The sequence below is a fragment of the Talpa europaea genome (assembly GCF_964194135.1).
Source record: "Talpa europaea genome assembly, chromosome: 4".
Classification (NCBI taxonomy): Eukaryota; Metazoa; Chordata; class Mammalia; order Eulipotyphla; family Talpidae; genus Talpa; species Talpa europaea.
This window is the reverse complement of record NC_140070.1, coordinates 101266561-101289284: the sequence shown is the minus strand read 5'-3', so window position 1 is coordinate 101289284 and position 22724 is coordinate 101266561. Positions and strand designations below refer to the sequence as shown.

Genomic DNA, 22724 nt, shown 5'->3' with positions numbered 1-22724 from the left:
TATAGAGACTGATTTTAAGATGAGGAAATTGAATTGTTTTGGCATTAGGTTTTTTGTCTACTGCTCCTTTGCTCATAAATATTAGGAACTACTGGAGATTTGCTACCAGTGGCAGCCTGTCTACTGGATTGCCTTCTTGAGAGTACCTGGCTCCTTTAGATACCTCAGATTCTTAACTTACACACTTGATGATCTTTTGAATACTTCAAACAATTATACAAGACTAAATGCCTTTGCTCTAGTTTAGAGAATTGTGATAGAAAAAGCATTAGCTCTCTTGACCAGGTGGGGACACTTGAACTGTGATTTATAGGTGTCTTGTAATTTATAGGGCATTATTTAAAACACTGAAAATTCTGTTACTCTATCTTAAGAAGCACGGGGTTTATAAATCATTTTAGTTCAAATTTATATTCATGTAGAGAAGTTTCAAGGTGAAAGTGACCATTGTCTTTTGCTTCATGCTCTTGTCTGTCAAGCTTACATTTTACATTTGTAGAAACTGGGGTGCAAAGAAGTTATTTTACATGCTAGTTTAGTGTAAAGCAGTAATCAAACTTGCATCATGTTGACGATAGAATCACGTGGCTAGTTTTATAAGCATACTCTTGTTAGGGTCCTCCTCCCAAAGGCTTTTATTTTTATTAGATTTGGGATAGAGATCAGGTTTATGTAATAAGATAATGAAAAGAAAGCAAAACAAAAACTCAAAACTACTCTGTCTTCAAAATTGTAATAATGAATAAGCTTCCCATGTATCAGTAAAGTTACACACACTACTTGGCTTACAACCATTGTGCCATAGTACCCCCCCCTTAAAATGAACAGATTCTTAGAGCAGTTTCAGATTTACAGAAAAACTGAACAAAATGTATAAATTGCATGTACTTCCTCACCTCCTACCACATTTCCTCTGTTTTTAAAATCTTGTGATGTGATACATTTGTTAAAGTGATAGCCAACATTGAGAGATTGTTACTAAGTTCATAGTTTATTAATTATAATTACCATTTGCCCCCCCCTTTAATTAGATAGTTCTGTGACTTTTGACAAATGCATAATGTTGTTCGGTTTTATTTTTTCCAGAATGTCATATAGTGGGATGATACAGTATGTAGCCTTTTTAGACTTTCCTATTTGACTTAGCAACATTCATTTTTAAGGTTCCTGTATCTCTTTGTGGTTTGATAGCTCATGTGTTTTTATTGCAGAGTAATATTTCATTGAATGAATATATTGAGGTTTATCTGTTTACCAGTTGAAGAACATTTTGATTGCTTCTATGTTTGGGCAAATATGATTAAGTTACTGTAAACATTTGTGAGTAGATTTTTGAGTGGATATAAGTTTTCAGCTCTTTTGGCTAATATCCATGAGTACATGGTAAGAAATGTATAGTTTTGTAGGAAACTGCCAAACTCTATCAGCGAAGTACAATTTTGTATTTCCAGCAGCAATTGCATTCCTGGTTTTCCATATCCTCACTAGTTTTTGGTGTTAGTGTTTGGATTTTAGCTATCCTGACAGGTTTATAAAGGTATGTTACTGTTACTTAACATTTGCAGTTCCTGAATGACATACGATGTTGAGCATCTTTTCGTATGCTGATTTGCCATCTGTATATGTCTGTGAGGTGCCTGTTCATGTCTTTTGCCTATTTTTAATTGTGTTCTTTGTTTTCTTATTGTTGAGTATTAAGAATATTTTGGATACAAATCCTCTATTAGGTAAGAATTTTTCAAATATTTTCTACTTGCCTATGGCTTTTCTTCATTCTTTCTTTTGCAGAGGTTTTTAATGTTAATGAAGCCTAGCCAATTTTTCTTTCATGGATCATGATTTTGATGTTGTATCTAAAAATTCCTCATCAAGGTCATCTAGACTTTCTCATGTTATCTTCCAGAAGTTTTGTAAGTTTGTGTTTTACTTTACATCTATGATGCATTTTAATTTTTTTGTGAAGGGTAATCAAAAGAAATCATACGTAAAGAAGTCAAAGCTTACCAACACATTAATGAACCTGGAATACATTAAGTGAAAGAAGCCAATTACAAAAGATAAATGATTCGATATATAGGAAGTATTCAGAATAGGCTAATCTAGAGAGATAGAAAGTAGATTCTATAGGGCTAATAGGAGTGGAGGGACTGGGGAATAGCAAAGAGGTGCAGTTTTTTTTGATTATGGTGATGGATGCACAAGCCTGTGAATATATTAAAGTCATTGTATTGCACACTTTAAATGGATAATTCTATGTTGTATGAACTATAACTTAATAAAACTTAAAAAGTTCATGTCAGTTCATATTGTTATTTTGTAAGAACAGGAATACTTCATTCTAGGGAATCATAATAATATGAATATTGAAATAACTTAAATAGATGCTATAAAATGCCAGATGAATGGAATAGATCTGTGCTGTCCAGTAAAACTTTATTACAAAGCACAGATTAACATCTCAATTCAGATTAACCACTTTTCAAGTGTTCAGTAGTCTCTTTTAGTTGGTGACTATTGTACTGGACGTTGCATTTAGATTGAACAGATTGATTTTCTGTGTTAACTGTATGAAAAATAATTGTTGATTAAAAAGATAGTTTAAATAATAATATATTTAGGACATTATTTTTAGAGATAGCATATTTTATTTTATTTTATTTTTCTAAAGATTTATTTATTTATGCATAGAAGAACTGGGGTATAGGCCAGAGGTGTGGGGGTGAGAGGATTCACCAGAGACAGTGGAGAACAGAACAGGCAGATTGACCAAAGTACACTGCTGAGGGGAGCAGCTGGCAAGTCAGGAGAGGTCTGCTGCGCCATGTGGGTAGCTCCCTGGCTGGCTGGAGATCGAACTTGTGCTGCAGTGACTGTGGACAGCTTCATAGGTTGCATCTTAACCCCTTGCACCACCAGGGAGGCCCAGAAAGATAATTTTTTATAGTTGCAGAGTCTGGGAAGTCCAAGATTGTGGTGTCACTAGATTCAGTGTCTGGTGAGTACCCACTGTTTCAGCTAAGATAGCTTATTTTAGAAGGAAGAATAATCATTGTAGTTAGAATGGTTAGGAAAGGTCACAGAGGAGATGATTCTTGAATTTATTTTGCTCATTCATTCATTCATTCATTCACCAAACAAATTTTGGATTCTTTACTGCATATGACAACTGTAGTGAACAGTGCACACACCTTACCTCCTTGTGCACAATATGCTAAATAGCTGTAGTCATATAATTAATTAGAATAGGTTACTTAAAAATATTTGCTTTGGGGTCTCCCCGGTGGGTTGTGAAGCTGCCTGCAGCCTCTGCAGTGCCGGTTCCATCCCCTGCCTCTGGGCAAGGGTCCCACATGGCTCTCAGAGCTCTCTTGCCGCCCCGCTGCTTCCCTCAGCAGTGTACTTTGATCCTTCTGCCTGTTCTGCTCCCTGCTCTGGCTCTGGTGAATTCTCTCACCCTCCCGCGCTTCTGACTGTACCCAGTGCTTGTATAAATAAATAAATAAATCTTTAAAAAAAAATTTGCTTTGTAATAATGGGTAACTGCATTGTGGGATTGGTGGGAATAAGTACAATATGATATGTCCAACACTGTACTTGTCAAGTGCTTAATAAATACTACTTTTCTCCTTTCTCCCTGCTTCATCCTCTCTTCCTTTTTGAATGGATGGGGCTTGGGGAAAGATTTAAGATACACCAGAGACAAAAAGCAGATGGACTACCCAGGGGCTTCAATGAGCTCTTAACTTTTATATCCTCAACTCCCTCCCCCCTTCCCCCTTCAGGAAATTCTGCTTTCTGACCTCAGAACTTGGGTGTATACTACTTAGGCCTATCTAATTGGTGTTAACTGTTTAGTGCTAACTAATGATATTAAGGTCTATTATAGCTAGTGTTAAATAGGATTTTGTTGGCTGATTTAACAATAGAAATTAATGATTTTTCTGGAAAATTCTATACTTCATGATAGTTGTTTTATTAGTGAATATTTGGAACTCTGCTGAATTATTATCTGTCGTTAATTTAGATAAAGTGTTTCAGAAATATTTTGTAAGCCACATTACCTCAGTAAACAGCAACAAAGTATTTTGAAAAGTGCTGAAATGAAATATCTCACACCTCTTTTTAAAAAAATCCTGACCTCCTTTACATTTCTGAGCCTTGTAATTTTTATGTTGTGAGCTACCTTTAAACTTGACCCTATGTTTTACAATAGATTATTATATCTAGTTAAGTATTCATTGTGGTTGCATTATGTTTCAGGTGAGTTGAAGGGATATTATTGTGTATTGAACACTGGCTTTAGATTGGGCACATCTTGATTTTTGTGTGTGTGTGTGTGTGTGTGTTAGCTGTATGTGTGACTAAACTGATTTTTACTTAATTTAGATGATATATTGCTGGAGTCCAGCTCCGACTGGGGCAGGGTCCCAGCGAGGACGAGATGGTGTGGGTGAAGTGGAGGGATAAGGGGAGGGGGGAGATAAGGTAGGTGAGGTAACTGACACTTGATCAGGGTACAGACTTCTCCCACTGATAGCCTCAGCAGGGCTTTATTTATACATCAGAAATTGTTCTTTGATCATTACATCATGCGATCATGATTGATTTCACTTTTGCATTGTTTTAGAAATTATTAATGATCGTTAACAGTGCACAGTCCTTTTTTTTAATTTTCCCAGTCTATGATTAACTTGGCCGCTTGGTTACATTAACTTGGTTACAAATTTTCCTAGGTGATGTATGTTATTCAGAAAATAGAAGCAGGTGCTATACGCAACATTATTTATTGCAGTCAAGCTAGGTAACTAAAACAAGGCTGAACAGGCATTGTAAAATTGAGGGCAGCCTTCTATTTCCTATATAGAACCAAAGGGTCCCGGTACCATGGGAACAATATGTGGTGTGTTTCTCTCGGACCATTTCGCCTCCCGGGGTGCCTCAGGGCATTCTGAACTAGTGGGGACTTTTACCGGGCTCAGTTCCATCAGTTCTATTAAGTGTGGTTTGTTAGAAAACTCAGTGTTACTCATGGTAACTGAGTTACAAATTGGAGGACGTGGAGAATTATTGGAAATCGTTTGATTATCAATCATGTTGGAAAGTACATTTCTCAAACTACTGAAGTGAGTGTGCATACCGAAACTGGCATTGATGCCAGCATTCATTGTGTTATTCTAAAGCTTATAGAAAATTTCCATGGTTTCAATAACTGCCACAAACAAATGAAAGGAAGTAGCAGGAGCCAGCTATGGAGCTTTCTGACTTTTCAGAAATTTCCCCCATGCCCGGACCATGTCAGACGGCATGAGTAGCATGGCCTGCGTCAATATATTGTGAATGTTAATATGGTTAGGACATTGCTTATGTTATTTACAAATTATGATAAATGCTTTGAAGGAACAGAATGGTTACTTAGAAGACCATTCTAGAGGAAAAGTTACATTGCACTGTATAGTAATACAGAAAGTATCTTTGAGGAAGTGATATTTAAGTTGGGAGTTCCTCCCTCCCTGGTCCAAAAGGTAAAAAGGTGGAGATGGAAAAAGAACATTCTCAATAAAGGAGAATAGCATATAAAAGAGACCCATGGTGGTAAAGAGCTTTGGGTGTTTATTAATTCAAAGAAGCTATTGGAAGTGAATGATACTAAGGGAAGACTTGGATGAATTGAGAATCAAACCAGACCTTGTGAAACATGTTGAAACCTTTCAGGTAGTTTCAGTCAGTGGAACGAGATAGACTGGTATAATCCTAAAGTGGAGAAATGGTGCTCTCTACTCCCAATTCTAGACAGCCACCTCTTCTTGTGCAGTGCCAGGGTGTCCCTCAGACACCATGGTGAAGAGTGGAATGAATGGATTTGGCCAGATTGAGTGTGAGGCTTTTTACTCTGGCAAAGTGAATATTGTTGCCATCAGTAACCCATTATTTGACCTGAGTTTCATGGTGTACATGTTCCAGTATGATTCCACTGTGGCACATTCAGTGGCACGGTCAAGGCTGAGAATGGGAAGCTTGTCCTCAACGGAAAGTCCATCTCCCATCTTCTAGGAGTGAGATCCTGCCAGCAATTGGGGTGATGCCAATGCTGGATATGTTGTGGAGTCTACTGGTTACTCCACTATCTTGGAGAAGGCTGGAACCATTGGACGGGTGGGACCAAAAGGGTCATCATCTCTGTCCCTCTGATGCTCCTGTGTTTGTGATGGACATGAACCATGAGAAATACAACTCCCTCAAGATTGTCAGCAATGCCTCCTGCACCACCAGCTGCTTTGCCTATTGGGGCAGGGTCATCCATGACGACTTTGACATCATGGAGGTACTCAAGACCATGGTACATGCCATCACTGCCACCCAGAAGACTATAGATGGTCCCTCTAGGAAGCAACTGAGGGCCCTCCTAGAACATCACCCCCACTTCTAGTTGTATCATCAAGGCTGTTGTGGGTAAGGTCGTCCCTGAGCTGAATGGGAAGCTGACTGGTATGGCCTTTATCTCACCATTCCAATGTGTTGGCTGTGGTTCTGACCTGCCACCTGAGAAAGCTGCCAAATACGATTACATCAGAAGGTGGTGAAGCAGGTGCAACTGGCCCTCTCGGGCAGCCTGGGCTACATTGTGGAGAGGCTGTCTTCTGTGATTTGAACAGTAATACCCACTCCTCCAACATTGATGCTGGGGTTGGCATTGCCCTTGATGACCATTTTGTCAAGCTTATTTCCAGTGAATTTGGTTACAGCAGCAGTGTGGTGGACCTCATTGTCCATAAGGCCTCTAAGAGAGTCAAAGCCTCCTAGACCACCAGCCCCAGCGAGAGCACAAGAGGAAGAGAGGCATCCTTAGCTGCAGGGGAGTCCTTCCCCCACTGGTCCAAATACACGGAAAATACCCTCATCTATCACAGTTCCACCCCAAATCCCATGGAGAAGAGGAAGGGCCTAAGGAGGCCTGCGTGGTCATGTAACATCAATAAAGTACACTGTGCCCAGCATGCATGCGTGCAGAAATAAGCACGGCAGTAGCTCTCAGATGATAGCAATTGAGTAATTACCATGTATTTAAAGTACTGGGAATGCACATGATAATTGGGAGAGCATAGAGACGTAAGAGAAAGGGATTCCAGGACCAGTCATAGAAAACCTAACATTTAGAGGTTGGTAAAAGAGGAACCAGCATAGGAGGTTGGTAAAAGAGGAACCAGCATAAGAAATCAGGGTTTTGTTGTGTTTAATGACAGTGGTTCCTGAAATGGCAAGAAGGGTATTTTGCAGTGTGTGGAGGAATTTCAAATTGAATAACCTCAGGCAGTGGGATTTATGAAAGTAGAGTCCCTTGAGGAAGTTATGTTACTCTTAAAGTCAGAAATTTGAATCTGAATACTGATATAAACTTTTAGGAAATAATTCAGGCATACATAATTATAAGTAATGCCCTGTCCATCTTATTTTCTTGTTACTCTTCTTTATTGAATACAGGAATCAGTGCTTAATTGAAGAATAAACATTGACGTGAACGAGGCACTCAGTTCTTCTCTTTATTGTGCTACGCAGTTTTAGAACTAAGCATACATCATTCAAGAAATGGACATTTGCTGGGTTTTATTTTAAACAGTTCCTTAAGTATGCTTGCATTTTTTAAAACCTAGTGAAGAAAAATGTTAGATTTTAAGAGTAACACATTATGAAAAGAATATCTTATGAGAACTTAAGCAAATCAGTCTTAAATTTTTTTACATCCTTGATTGTGCAGAATTTGGCAATTATAAAGAAGTATGAAAAAGAAATTTTTTCTGTGTTCTCACTATTTAAAGTCCTGTTTACTTTTTTATCATTTCTTGTGAAAATTGAGTTCCCACATTATATATAGCTCACAGCCATTTTCATGTAATCTTGTATCATGAATATTTCCTTATAACCTTAAGTATTCTTGAAAATGTAGTTTTAATGCTGCTTGTACTGTTCTGTTCAGTGTGAACATATATAATAGTTTACTTGACAAATTTCTTACTGGGCATCTAGATTGTTTGCTATTTAATATCAAATATCTGTTTGATATTTTGTATAGTGCTTCCATGGATATCTTTGTAAATCAATCATCTCTCAGTTTCTGATTACTTCTTCCCTCCTTCCCCAATATTCTTAAAGGAAAGTTATACTTTCCTATACTTAAGGAAAATTAATTAAATGGCACCTCTTATTTAGGCCTCATATATATGTATATATTTGTGGGAATGGCATAATTTATTGCTCTGTTCCCACAATGTTTGGTATGTGCATAGATTTAGAGGCCTCCCTGAAATAAGACATCTTTACAGGGTCTTTTTGACTTGTATATTTAGATTTACTATTGGATATTATACACCTTCAGTTCTCTCTCACACTTTGTCTTTCACTGCTCTTATACCTAACAAAATCCTTTATTCAATGACCTTTTAAAATAACATCCCTTGCTTGATATTTGGGAACAATCTTAACATATGAGTCTTCACAAATTGAGAGTAAAAGTGTAAGCTGATAAAACCTTTCTAGAACTCAGTTGGCAAGAAACTAATTGAGTTCAAGGGTGCCTAGTTTTATTATATCTTTGTTAACGTGATTAATTTTTATTTTTTAATATTTGCTTATTTGCTAGGTAAAATATGATAGCTACATTTAGGGGTGAGAGGAATGATTGAAATAAATTCTTTCCCAAACTAACTGAATAAAAATTGGAAGGTGAAACCTACATCAAAAAAGATAAACTCTTGTCATTTGTAGCAACACAGATGAAGCTGGAAGGGATTATGCTTTGTGAAATTAGTCAGAAGGAGAAAGGAAAATACTGGATGGTGTCACTTATATGTAAAATACAGAGAAACCATACAAAGGGTCAGATAAAGCCAAACTCTAAAAACCAACCAGTGAAAGCTAACTAAAGAACTGAGGCACTTAGAGAGGCAGGAGATGAGGGAGGGGCATGCATAAAGTGGAGAGAGAGCATAATGGACTATGGGTGCTTTGGTGGCTATTATCATAATAGGTGACAACACCTGAAGGAGGGATCTTATGCTTCCAGAATACAAATAGTGTTATAAACAAATGTTACCTCAATAATTTTTTTTTTTTTTTTAAAGTCAGTGTTTGAGGGGACTCCCTGGTGGTGCAAGGGGTTGAGACACAACCTGTGAAGCTTTCTGCATCTCTGCAGTACAAGTTCGATCCCTGGCCGTCCAGGGAGGTACTCACATGGCGCAGCAGACCTCTCCTGACTCGCCCACTGCTCCTCTCGGCAGTGTACTTTGGTCAGTCTGCTTGTTCTGTTCCTCACTCTGTCTCTGGTAAATCCTCTCACCCCCCACACCTCTGGCCTGTACCTCAGCTCTTGTATGCATAAATAAATAAATCTTTAAAAAAAAGTCACTGTTTGAAATTTATACTCTTATCTGACTGCCATGGAATCATACATTACCAAAGCTAAAAGGAATCTAAACATTCATACTTACTCAGTCCTTTCAATTTACAGATAGGGAAACTGAGGTCTAGAAAGGAGGTTTGTTGACTTCCCCAAGGTTATTACAAGTCAAACAATAGAAGGAAACAGCTTGTCCTGTTTTTTCATCATTAATCTATTGTTTATTTTTCACAAATGTCTCCCATTCTCTTTTCCCTAATTTTTTTATGTCTGGATACCTGATAGAATCTTTTTCATCCTTGAGTTTAACCAGGATACTTTCATTATTCTGAGATAGTCCTTTCTAGTATACACTGTTCCTTTTTTCCTCTGCTGATACAGTTCATTTAATTTCAAGGAAATTTGCATCTTTGAATACTTATTTTATTCATATGTTGGATTCCACTTTAGGAACAAAACTATTCTTTATGTAGAATTGTCTTTGTTTTCCGCATTTATTATCTTCTTCAGAGTTACTTTCATCTCTTCATTCCCTCTGCATAACTATGATTCCCTCCTTGTATTAATTTAAAATTTTTTCACTATGTCTCCTCTTGGCTGTTTCATTGTTTTACTAAGCAAAGAAACAAACAGGCTGGAAAATGCCCCTCTATTCGCCCCTGCCTCCATATCCATGTCTAATTCCAGTAACCTGTGAATTTTGCCTTATTTGGAAAAAAGGCTCCTGCAGATTGAGATTATATTAAGGATTTTTTTTTTTAAAGATTTATTTATTTATACAAGCACTGGGTACAGTCATAAGCGTGGGAGGGTGAGAGAATTCACCAGAGCGGGGAATAGAACAGGCAGACTGACGAAATACACTGCTGAGGGGAGCAGTGGGTGGCAGGAGAGGTCTGCGCACTTATATTAAGGATCTTGAAATGAGATTTCCCTAGATTATCTGGATGGAATCTAAGTCCAACCACAGGTGTCCTTATAAGAGATACACAGAAGAGAGCAGATACAGACACAGAAAGGAGGAGGCTGTATGACTATGGAGGCAGGGATTGGAAAGATGCACTCTTGAGGGCAGAAATCAAGAAATGTGGACAATGACCAGAAACTAGAAGAGGCAAAGATTAGATTCTCTTCTACAGCCTGCAGAGGGAGTGCAGTGCTGCTGGCACCTTGATTTCAGACTTTCGGGCATCAGGATTATGAGAGAATAATTACCAATTTGTGGTAATTTGTTTACAGCAGTCACAGGAAATTAATACAAGGACCAAAACAATTTTCCTTTTTTAATCTCTCTGCTGTTTTATGACCTTATCTTTGGATTCTTGTTTTATTTATTTATTTCATGGTCTTATTAATTCTATAGCACTAAATTCTTTCGAAGGAATTTTTTTTCCTGCTCTTTAGATTGTTTTCTTACAGATGCAGTTCTTGATTTGGCTTTTGCTTATTTGTCCTATTGTGTGTTTGCGTCCGTTTTTCCATCTGTTTTTTCATTAAATTGGACAGCTCTTGCCACATCTTTTATTTTTATATAATATCCATCAGTGAAGTCTTCCTTTTTTTAAATCTTATTTTGGGCATCTTTGTCTTCTGAGTTATGTGGCTGTTGTTTTTAATGTACTTTTCTATAACCAGAGGGATGTGGTAATAGGGAAGACCTTTTTGAACTTTTTTTTAAAAAGATTTATTTATTTTTATGCAAGAACTGGGATACAGGCCAGAGGTGCGGGAGGGTGAGAGGATTCACCGGAGACAGAGCGGGGAACAGAACAGGCAGACTGACGAAATACACTGCTGAGGGGAGAGGTAGGTGAGACAGGAGAGGTCTGCTGCACCATGTGGGATCCTTGCTGGCCAGTCGGGATCGAACCAGTGCTGCGGAGGCTGCGGACAGCTTCACAGTGCAGCGCTCAACAGCCTGCGCCACCAGAGAGGTCCCTTTTTGAACATGTTTTCTACCACTGAGCTGGGGTACATTCTACTTTTGTTGACTCACTGAGCTGGGGTACATTCTACTTTTGTTGACTTCTGTTTCTTCCCTCAGCTTAGATTACTAAATGGGAAGATGGCTGCCTTTGTGGAGAGTCATAGATGATGTATAGAAGACTTGGGGCAAAGCATTAGCTGTAGACTTTCTTTGGGCTTTGGGCTTTGGACTTTCTTTCTCCCCTAACTTCTTGTTCCTCTCCATAACTGCCTGCAGCACTTCACATTCTACTTTTATTTTACTGAGGAGTGGCACAGAGAATTCTCACTATTTTTTCTTCTGTATTTTCCCTCAGAATTGCTTCTTGAGACAGGCACAGTTGTTGGGAGCCATGCTACGCTGCTTGTAGCCTGAAAATTTTCTGTGTTTTTTCCCTTTGCTCTTTTTTTTGGTAGTTTATAGCAAAAGCTTGTTCTATTCATTGGCTGCTGATGGTGATTTTTAGTAATTAAAAAACATTTTTCCCCTTATTAATTACTGGGGGAGAAGTAGTACTAATATTTATTCATTTAACTTTCTCAGATGACAAATTTTTCAATTAAAACAATACAGGTGTTTTATTTTCATTGGTGGTCATTGTTTCTCAAAATGTAGCATGACAAGGGCCTCCCCTAATTTACTGAGTAGTCATTATATGACAAATATTAAAAAAAATTGCTTACCTTATATTATTTAATCATTACAACACCCTCGAAGTAGCAGCTGTCTCCATTTTATAGATATTAAGTGGTAGAATGTATGCTTCAAACCTTGGTATACCTTCAGAGCCCAAATTTTGCACCATCATGCCTTTCTCTAAGGATGAAAACTTAATAGACTTATTTTTTCTTAGTAGAAATTTTATACTTCTTCATTACTTATGCTTGTTAATCCAACTGGCTTGGTATCTTCCTGTGATTAAAAATGTGGTCTTATTGTGCTTTGTAGGGCATTGGAGTCTTTCTGTCTTATCTCCATCTTCTGCCATGTATTTTTCTATTTCTAAAGTATGATATATAAGGAAACATCTCCAGAAGTCAGCCCACATATGACATCTGTCCATTTTATTTTCCCTGCCTCTCGTTTGTTTGCTTTTCCATCCCAAAGGAAATTTAGTAATTCTTTTGTTGTTTTGTTTTCCTAATTCTGTAGGTAGGATCATGTGGAAAGGAATGGTATCTAAGGAAAAGACCCTGCAAGAAAGATTTTTATCATATCAAGGTTACATAGAAATTGTTCTAAAAAATTTCTCATGTTATTAATCATTAGGGTTGATTCGACTACTTGGTTGGTTTCCCTTCTTCATAGCTTTGCCCATAGATATTACGGCATTTGCACTCTGGGTAGAATTTTCATATCTGAGTAGAGCCCCTATTTTATGACACGAGTAAGTTTATTTTAGGATGTCTGATTTTTGTGAGACAAAAATCCTTTTTATTTCTTACACTTAATTAATGCTGTTTTTGTGTTTCTTTTTTTTTTTTTTAAATTTATTTGTTTATTTATTTATACAAGCACTGGGTACAGTCAGAAGCGTGGGAGGGTGAGAGAATTCACCAGAGACAGAGCGGGGAGCAGAGCAGGTCTGCGCGCCATGAGGGACCCTCCTCCGGTGACTGGGGAGCAGCCGGGGATCGAACCGGCGCTGCAGAGGCTGTGGGCAGCTTCGCAACCCAGCGCTCAACCACTGCACCACCAGGGAGGCCCTGTTTTTGTGTTTCTAAACTGTTTCATTTTCGGGAGAGCATCTTGTGTTAATAGATGTTCCTTAGCCAGTTCCTTAGGGTAGAATTTGATTTACAAACCTGAAGCTTTGACAGTGGTCACTGTTTCCTCTTCTCACAATCTTAAGTCATGGCTGAAAATAAGGTTCTTTTTGTTTTTTGAGTAATTTGTGTAGTATTTTTCAATAGTGTTACTATTTTGTTGTTAAACATCTAAAAAAATAGCTATTATTTCTCTTACTGATAAAGAATAGGCAGTGCTATTTTCCCTATATTAGCATTGTTAGGTAAAAAACTATTGAAAATATTTTGTATCATCTGTGTAGAGTCACAGGTGGTATGCTGAATTCTATGTTATTTGTAGTAGACTTAATTTTCTGTTATTTCTTCATGGAGACATTATTCTTGAGTTACAGGAAGATTTCACAAGGATAGTTATTGATGTGTTTAATTTGTAATAGTGGTGTGATTTATTAATGTTTCTATCAAGGCTTTCTATTAAAAGTGTTGCAGTTTTTTTCTTAGCTCAGCATCTTAGGAACTGTCATCCTTATGCAAGGAACCATCAAATTAAATGGCTAACATATGTTCAATTTGAAATTTATCATTCATATAAAATTAGAATGTCGGTGTCAGAATCCTCTTAACTACTAAAGATGCTTGAAGTGGTCTTTTGGGTTTGGGATGCTCTTTCTACCCTTTGGATGTGAACCATTCTCTGATATATCATTTTTTCATCGTGGGATGAATTGGTCTGAGGAATGACTTCAGAAGACTTTAAAAATATATCCACAATGTGTTGCTTATAGATACAAAATTATGTTGAGAGATTAAGAACTAAGCTGCCAAAAAAAAAAAAAAACAAAAAAACTAAGCTGCCATGTATCAATTTGGGATATTCCTAAGGCTTTTATGATAATTGATTTCTATTCTATATATTTAACAATCTTCAATAGAAAGTGGTTGTTCTGTTATGTACCATCTTTCCATTGCTTCATGAGGATTCTATTGTGGTTTATATGTTTAGGATTTATATATTGTGGCAAAGAATAGGGGATTTAGTTCCATATTCTAATTATAATAGGAAATTCATACCACCTGAGTGAATTTTCACTACAATAGAGTATCCCATGAGTCTTCTGGCCAGAGAGAGGGCCAGGAGCCAGGCTATTCCCACTGCTCTGCTGTTACTGCTCTGAGAGATAGTGGCATATTTTGGAAACCAATTTTATTGTAAAGAGTATGAGATTCTCTATATCTTGCATCCTGAGCAATTGAGTATTGGGCAAAGTGGTGATTCTTTTTTTTTAAAGTAGCATTCTTGTTAGAATCCCTAGTTTCTAGCTTTTCTTGAGGATTTTGGTTTTTTGGAAGCAATGCTTACTGTACTTTGCTATGATAAAATCCAGAATTACCTGGTTTCAAGTAAGAAATGCTAAACATCTTAGAATTGTTTTACATTTTTTTTGTTTCCCATATGACTTTGCTTTGGGATAAGTTTAAAAACTTAATATTGTTTGGGGAGGAGATGATAGTGTTTGAGCTAAATCGTTCAGCTATAGTAGCAAGTTTGTAAAATATAACAGAGGTGTATAGCATGAGGCAAGTAGTAAAGAGTTCTGTTACTGTTAAACTTTATGATATTGGGCAAGTTAATATCCTTTAGTTTTACTTTACTTGTTTGCCTAGTGAGCACAACATACCATATATTTAATTATATTAGGGTAGATGAAACAAAGAATTGGAAAGTTCTTTGTAAACAGTGAAATTTTATACAGCTGTTAATTTTATTGCTATGTCAGCAGATTACAGTGCCAAATGGTGACATACTTTTCCTTGGCACACTAGCTGCTGACTGTTCCATGTGTTACTACTGCTCAAGCCAAGTCATACCCAGTATTAGCTTGTCATTCTTTATGGCTCTGCAATTTGATTTCTCTGGTGGAGCAATTTAAAGAGCTTGATGACTTCTGAACAGAATTTCTGGGATGCTTGAGTTAGAAAGCCTGACAGCCATTATTCTTAGCATATTTGGGTTTTCATATTTTAATAGAGTATAGCTTGTAAGAGTGCTTAGCAGTTTTTCTAACTGCTCAAACAAGAATAATTTCTGCTAAATGTTGTGAACTATTATTTTATTAGATGTGCAAGAGAACAAAAGGACTGATACTTGTCTGTATCCAGTTGCAGTTTAAAATTAAGAGACTGCATAAGTCTTGTTCATTTATAGCATTAATAGCACAAACTTATCTTTCTACTCCACTTTTGATATTTCAGCAGAATCATCTCATTTGTATTTTTTCCTGTGTACAAGTCAAAATTCTAGGTAAGATTTTCTCAGACTTAATAGATAAGGTTGAAGGAGATGTTAATCCTAGAGTTGTGATGGCTGTCTTTCACAACTGATTGTTGAACCCATGGAACCATTTTTCTGAAACGTGAAGGTTTTAAGAAATCCATCCTGAGAAGGCCATTACAAAAGCTTTTATTGCTTAAGTTCTCTTACCAGAGCAAGTACAGAACCATAGCTGCTGTCTTCTTCATTGAAATAAAGTTTACAGTAGACACGAATAATTTTAGGTTATACCCCCAAACAGCTTTTGCTTTCAATTTAAACAAAAGCCACTTACGCTCTTAAGATATTAACTTATCTTAATTAAAAAACAATGACTTTGTTTTTTTATTAGACCTGTGATATTTTATAAGTGACTTGCTCTGTAGAATTACTAATTCACAACTCTTCATTCATTCATTCATTTATTGTGCTATGGTTTTGATGGGAATGCTCTAGGGAAAGTCAGATTGTTTGAAATCACCTCTGCTATTTATTTTCTTTAGGACAATTGGATTAGAAGAAAATGTATCTAATACATTGGACTTTTAATCTTTCTGTATCACTTCATTTATAGTTTAAGTTCAAAAGACTGATTTTGTCTTTAGGAATACTGTAATGCAGGTAAGGAGAGGCTTATTTTATAGATGAGGAAGTAAATAACTTAGAGTAGTTAACCTGAAACAATGTTAAGAGTAACACAGTCAGAAATAAATGTAATAAGGATTGTTTTTTGGGAATGGAGCATTATGATTTGATTGTTTTTTGGGAATGGAGCATTATAATTTGAACTTGAATTAGATTAACTTAGTTTTTTTAGCAAATACGTTTAAGATTTATCTTACTCGGAGTGAAATGTCAAGAGAGCATTTGAAAGCTTTGAGAGCTGTTATCTGTTGACTTGTTTGGGGGTTTGTATGTACTTAAAGAATATGCAATATTGTAAGAATTGGTTGATTGAGGAGATAGCTGACCATGATATAATATACACTGCTTATCTTATGCAGGAATCAATCATTGTGGTATTGTCTGTTATGAAGACTGTCTTAGAGAATTCCTTAATCATAGATACTACTTATTATTTGTTGTCTATATTAATACTTCTGTGAACTTAAATGTCTATAGATATTACAGTATGACATGAGTATTAATTTATCTGGCAATTTTATATTTGGTAGGTGAAAAATACCCAACTATTAGAAAATTGGATAGTTGTATTTTTGATCTTTTTATATGTAAGATACAAATGACTAATCTTGACTTGGTATCTAGAGTTAAATATATTATTTTTTCTTTAGTTAGTATGAATCTAGATAACATTTGAAAAATAGGATTGATATCATGGAAGAATAGCAGAGGAGAAAGTGCAGGTTAGGAAGTGAGCCTAAGAACTACATTGTACTGAAAACTAGTTTTAGAATTGTTGAACACAGAAGAAACATGATTCATAATTGTTAATCACAATGGTTGTAGTTACTAGTCTGTATTCTGAAATCACTTAGAACAATGTAAAACTCTTTAAAATTAGGTGCTAGGTATAGCAGAGCATGGTTAAGAGTAGTATAAGAATTCAAAAATTGTGATTTGTGATTAGTTACATAGGGGGTGGCTTTTGAGCTTGAACTGACGAATCTTTGGATTGCTTCTGGGAATGAGAGAAGGTAAAAAGTGTAAGTAGAGGGCCATGGGTGGGCAGAGACCCCAGAGCCAGTAAGCTACTTGTGAATGATGCTCAGTTCAGAATAGTTTCGATATTTGTTTTACTTTTCTTGTCCCCCAAATTAGCATTCTTTCTCATGTTCCTTTTCCCCTATCTGAACTTTTTTGGAAAGGTATGCCATTATTAAAGAGAGATGGAGAACAAACAACCAAAACATAATCTTCCTAAAGGCAGAGTGCTCTGAATACAGTGAGCTTATTTAGAAATTTTAAGTTGCACCTATTTTATTTTCAAGTAACATAAGGAAGCCTTGAAGAAAGGACTAGAGCCTTTGGAGTTGGACAAATAAGGATTCAGACCTGCTGGGTCTACCATTTAAATCTTGGAAAAATTTATCAGTCTTCCCATTACCTTTAATAAGGGAACAGCACTATCTACTTCATGAGGTTTTTGTTTTCATTAAATGAAGTCACGTCTATAAAGAAATGCCTTGTCTGTTAAATGACTGAGTTATATTGTGGTTTAAAAAATTACTTATAATTGAAGCAAATGATTGAAGTAATTCTATGTGATAAACTAAAATGAGCATTTACAAATACTTTGTAATAAAGAATAGAGTCATTATGTATACTTTTCTCTGTTTAATTCTGTACAGTTTTCATTATTCTATCCCTTCTTTCCTTTAGGAGATAAGGATGGCAGCAAGGTGACCACAGTGGTGGCAACTCCTGGGCAGGGTCCAGACAGGCCACAAGAAGTCAGCTATACAGACACTAAAGTAATTGGAAATGGGTCATTTGGTGTGGTATATCAGGCCAAACTTTGTGATTCAGGAGAACTGGTTGCCATCAAGAAAGTATTGCAGGACAAGAGATTTAAGGTAAAACCTTCGGTATTTCATGTTTTTTATTTTTTGTTGTTGCTATCAGTATATGTAAATTACTTAATTCTTTTTTCCTTCAGATTTTATATATTATGCAATTATATGAAAACCACTGTAACAAGTTTATTTTCATTGTGTTTATAGAGATAAATTTACTGAAATGCAATATTTATTTTCACATACTGCTATGAGTGATTTATGTATTTATATGCTGTGACAGGTAGATTAAAATTTTTTAAAGCTTTATTTATTTATTTATTTATTTATTTATTTATTTATTTATTTATTTATTTATTTATACATACATACAAGCACTGGGTACAGTCAGAAGCGCGGGAGGGTGAGAGAATCCACCAGAGGCAGAGCAGGGAGCAGAGCAGGCAGAAGGACCTAAGTACACTGCTGAGGGGAGCAGCGGGTGGCAGAAGTCTACGCGCCATGCGGGACCCTCCTCTGGTGGCCGGGGAGCATCCGGGAATCAAACCAGCGCTGCAGAGGCTGCGGGCAGCTTCACAACCCAGCGCTCAACCGCTGCGCCACCGGGGAGGCCCTAGATTAAAATTTCTTAATTGATGCTTTTACAAAGTGACCTCTCTATTCCTTGGATCTTATTGCTGTAGGAAACCAGAGAAATAACTGTTTGTTGCAGTGATCATTTGACATGGTTGACTATGCTTGCTTTCTTGAAAAATTTCCTTTGAATCCGTGATTTAGCATTATCATTTTTGTTCTCTATAACTGACCTTTGCTGTCTTCTTTTATGTCTCTTAGAAACACAACTCCCAAAGTTGAGTTTATTTTCATTTCTTATACCCTCTCTTTAGCGCACACTGTTGATGGATGTTCAGAAAGTCCTTTTCACGTTAAGGTGTAGTGGAGTCAAGAGAGCTGGGATTCAGTCAAGGTTGTGCCATCAGCACGTTATCAGCTCTGCTCACTTCCTTGCTCCTCCCACCTCTGAAACATTTTACTGAATCTGCCATGTATTGGCATAATGTGAAACATTAAGAGATAAAAGAACAAATAAGAGGTGAGCACAGCTCTGAAATAGCACACAGTCTAATGGCTATATCAGCATTGTAAAGACTAAATTTTAAAGTCTTTGTCTCCAGTTTTCTTCTCTTCCAAGCATTACTCCCATGTTGCCAAATGCCCACTGGATTTTGATGTCTGAATATTGTACTATGCATATTGACAGACTTTTTACCTAGCCCTGACTTAACTTTCACTAGCCAGTGGAACTCTTTCTTGTTGGTCAATGGAAATCTTTCCTATTGGTTCCCGTAGGAAATTTACTTTTTCCTTCTCATGGTTTTATCATTCACTTTGGCATTCTCTCCTCCTTTATATCTAATCATTATCAAACGTGGTGGTGTCTTTCCCATTCCCACCCACAGTACCTTGTTGATCTCTACTTCTTTTCCTTTCTCATCATCAGTATTCTAGTCACACCCTTGTCATTACTGGGTTTAACCACTAATAAATCTCTGATGTTCTCGCTTCATTCCCTTCTATAAACCGACATTAGAACAGTTCCCCAATTGAGTTTAGTCATGTAGTTTATGTTACATGTAAATTGATGGTTCCTCATAGTCTAGATTATAAAGCCTTCCAGGTTCAATTGTACTTTCAGGAGTGTCCATTGTCTTGCCCTATCTACAAATACACAGCTTCCCAAACCTCTGTGTCACGTTGTGAAATAAAATGGTCTTTTATGGTTTCTCTGCTTTTATTCAGCTTCCTTTCATTACTCTCATTGTGAGCATAATAGAAAGACCCATGCCACATTCTTCCTTTATGAAATTCCCCCGGTGATTCCAATCAGCCATATGCATTTTGCTATTCTAAATTTCTTTAGCTCTTATTGCCATAAACTAGGACATTCTGATTTTTTTCCCCCAAGGACTCCATTTTTATTATGTTTGTTTCCTGAATAAAACCACATATTTAATGTTTTTTTGTATTAGTTGATGATAGCAAATACTTACCAAATTGTTATTATTTCCTAGGTGATCTATTGACATTTTACATGTGTAGATTTATTTGAGCCTTACCATTAATACTGTGAGATTGGTACTGTTATTATTGGGGTAAGGAAACAAAAACAAAGACTAAGAGAGGTGGAAGTATGGATAAGTATTTGAATCCAAGCAGTTGACTCCAGAGTGCTTTACTGTATCTTATCATTATATCAATCCTAAATTTTATGTTCAGAAGGTATTTGGATTAGTTCTTTTCCTTATTTTTTTATTTTAATTTTTCCCTTTAGCATAGTTGGGTTATTTATTTGAAATAAAATTTTATTCATCTGTTTGTGTGTTTATGGCTTCTTAGAACTTTACCTCCATTCTTTTAGACTTAATTTTTTTTTAGATTTTAGTCTATGAAACATTCACTTGGTTCCATAAGTCAGAAATACATGTGTCATTTCATCTTTCCTCAGCCTTGTTTCTACTTACTCCCTACAGATAGCTAATTTCATTATGTTCTGATTTGTTCTCTAGTTTTCTCTTGCACAAAGGAGGAGGGGTGTGTGTGTGTGTGTGTATGTATGTATTTCTTTCATACACAAAAGATCATGTGTTAGAGACTCTTTTCCACTTTGCTTTTTCTCTTCATTATATTTCCTGGAAATCATTACATAGCAGATCAGAGATTTTTCTCATCCTTTTTTACAGCTACATAGTATCGCATAGTTGTTTCAACCTTTGTCCTGTGTATTTGTTTTCAGTACTTTGCAATTTCCAGCAGTGCTATTACGGATAAACTGCATGGTTTTTGTTTTTGGGTTTTTTTTTTTTTCAGTTATTTTTACTAAATTTGTGTCTTCAGGATTACATAAAGAGAAGTAAGATGGCTGTATCAAAACATAAACACATATGTAGTTTTGTTTGATACTGCTAAATTATTGTCCATAATGGTTATATCAGTTTGTATTTGCTCCAGTAAATATATGAATGCCTATTTTCCAATACCTTTGACAATAATAATTCCTCTCCTTTTTCAGTTTTGCTAATCTAATAGGTGAGAAATGGTATCGCATTGCAGTTTTCATTGTAATTGTATTATGAATATAGTTTAATATTTTCTTTTTTCTGAAGTATTCATGTAAATGTCTTTATTACTACTTTTGCTTTCTTCTTTTTTTTAATTTTATTTAAATTTTATTTTTATATTCCCCATACAATTACAACCCCCTTATTTTGATCCCAAGCCCTCCTTTCCCCGCCCCACCACCCCTCATAGAGTGTCTCTGGTTTGTAGTTGTTTGTTGATTTTGATATTTTCTTTCTTACAGTTACTCTTTTTCCTGGTCCCTTATTTAGGTTTTCTAGATTCCTGCTATGAGTGAGACCATCCGGTATTTTTCTTTTTCTTTCTGGCTTATTTCGCGGAGCATGATCCCTTCCAGCTCCATCCATGTTGCTGCAAATTGTATGTGTTTATCTTTTTTGAATGCTGAGTAATATTCCATGGTGTATATGTACCACATCAAGAAGATAGTTTAGTATTTTCATTTGTTCAGTCTTTTCTTTTTGTATGTGTATCAATTGTCCACTTTTTGGACCCATTTTTAAAATGGTTTTTTGGGCCCGCCCTAGTGGTACAAGTGGTTAAGTCTCAGCACTATGAAGTTATCAGCAGCCACTGCAGCATGAGTTTGATGCCCAGCCAGGGAGGTGACCTACATGGCACAGCAGACCTCTCTTGTCTCACCCGCTGTTCCCTTCAGCAGTATATTTCAGTCAATCTGCCTGTTCTGTTCCCACTCTGTCTCTGGTGAGTCCTGTCTCCCACACACCCCCACCCTTCAACTCTGTCCTACACCCCAGCTCTGGTATGAATAAGTAAATGAAATAAATCTTAAAATGGGTTTTTGATCTTTTGTGCTCAACCCTGAAGAGTTCTTTATTATGTTTTAGCCCTTATTATTGAAATATGTAATATATTACTTTGCATGTTCTTTTTTTTTTTTTTTTTTGCCATATAAAAATCACCCCGCCTTCACATGCAGTCAATTTTATTGTTCCCCCCTTTTTAAAAATTCATATCTGGGCTTTGAATTATAATTAGAAACTCATCTTCAGGTGCCTCCCTGGTGGTGCAGGGGTTAAAGAAAGCGCTATCAAACTATTGCCAGCTATAGCTAGCAGTAGTCCACTGGCCAGAGAGCTAACCCACATGGTGCAGCAGACCTCTCCTATCTGGCCCACTGTTCCCCTCAGCAGTGTATTTCAGTAGATCTGCCTATTCTACACTCCACTCTTTCTGGTTAATCCTCTTACTTCTCACACCTCTGGCTTACACCCCAGTTCTTGTATGCAAAAATAAATTAATCTTTTTTAAAAAAACTCAACTCAGTTTCTTATAAAGTTTTTCCTTAATAGAAAGTCTTTTCCTCAGGTTAAAGAGAAATTCATTCATATTTTCTTCTAGTAGTTGTAGATTTCACTTTTTACATTTATATCCCTCTCCCATTTGAAATTTATTGTATATAGAGTTTATTCCTGTGTATGTTATGGGTTGTCTAATTTTGTCCTTTCTAAACCATTAACCAATTGTCTCATCACAATTTATTAAATAGTGTGTCTTTGTTCCAGTGATAGGAGATGCTTCTGTAATTCTATGCTTAACCTTCACATTTACTTGGTCTACTTCTGGGTTCTCCATTCCATTTCACTAGGTTGTTTGCATATTCCGATGTCAATACTACACTTTTATTGTAGAACTTTATAGTATCTTTTAATATCTGGTAGGGCCCATC

At 36.4% G+C, this 22724-nt stretch overlaps 1 protein-coding gene and 1 pseudogene across 4 annotated transcripts in view; both read left to right on the top strand.

Annotated features, from left to right (window-relative positions):
- The window catches only part of GSK3B (glycogen synthase kinase 3 beta), a gene marked incomplete at its 3' end in the record, with an annotated part of 155776 nt that overhangs the window by 37042 nt on the left and 96010 nt on the right, over positions 1-22724 (top strand). For all 3 annotated transcript variants that reach the window (XM_084231066.1, XM_084231065.1, XM_084231064.1), the window contains exon 2: positions 17763-17956. In XM_084231066.1, the coding sequence (XP_084087192.1) occupies positions 17763-17956 (194 nt within the window). The remainder of the gene's footprint in view (positions 1-17762; positions 17957-22724) is intronic.
- Positions 5887-6801, top strand: LOC311169855 (glyceraldehyde-3-phosphate dehydrogenase-like; annotated as a pseudogene). The gene has a single exon. The product of its transcript is annotated as a glyceraldehyde-3-phosphate dehydrogenase-like (transcript).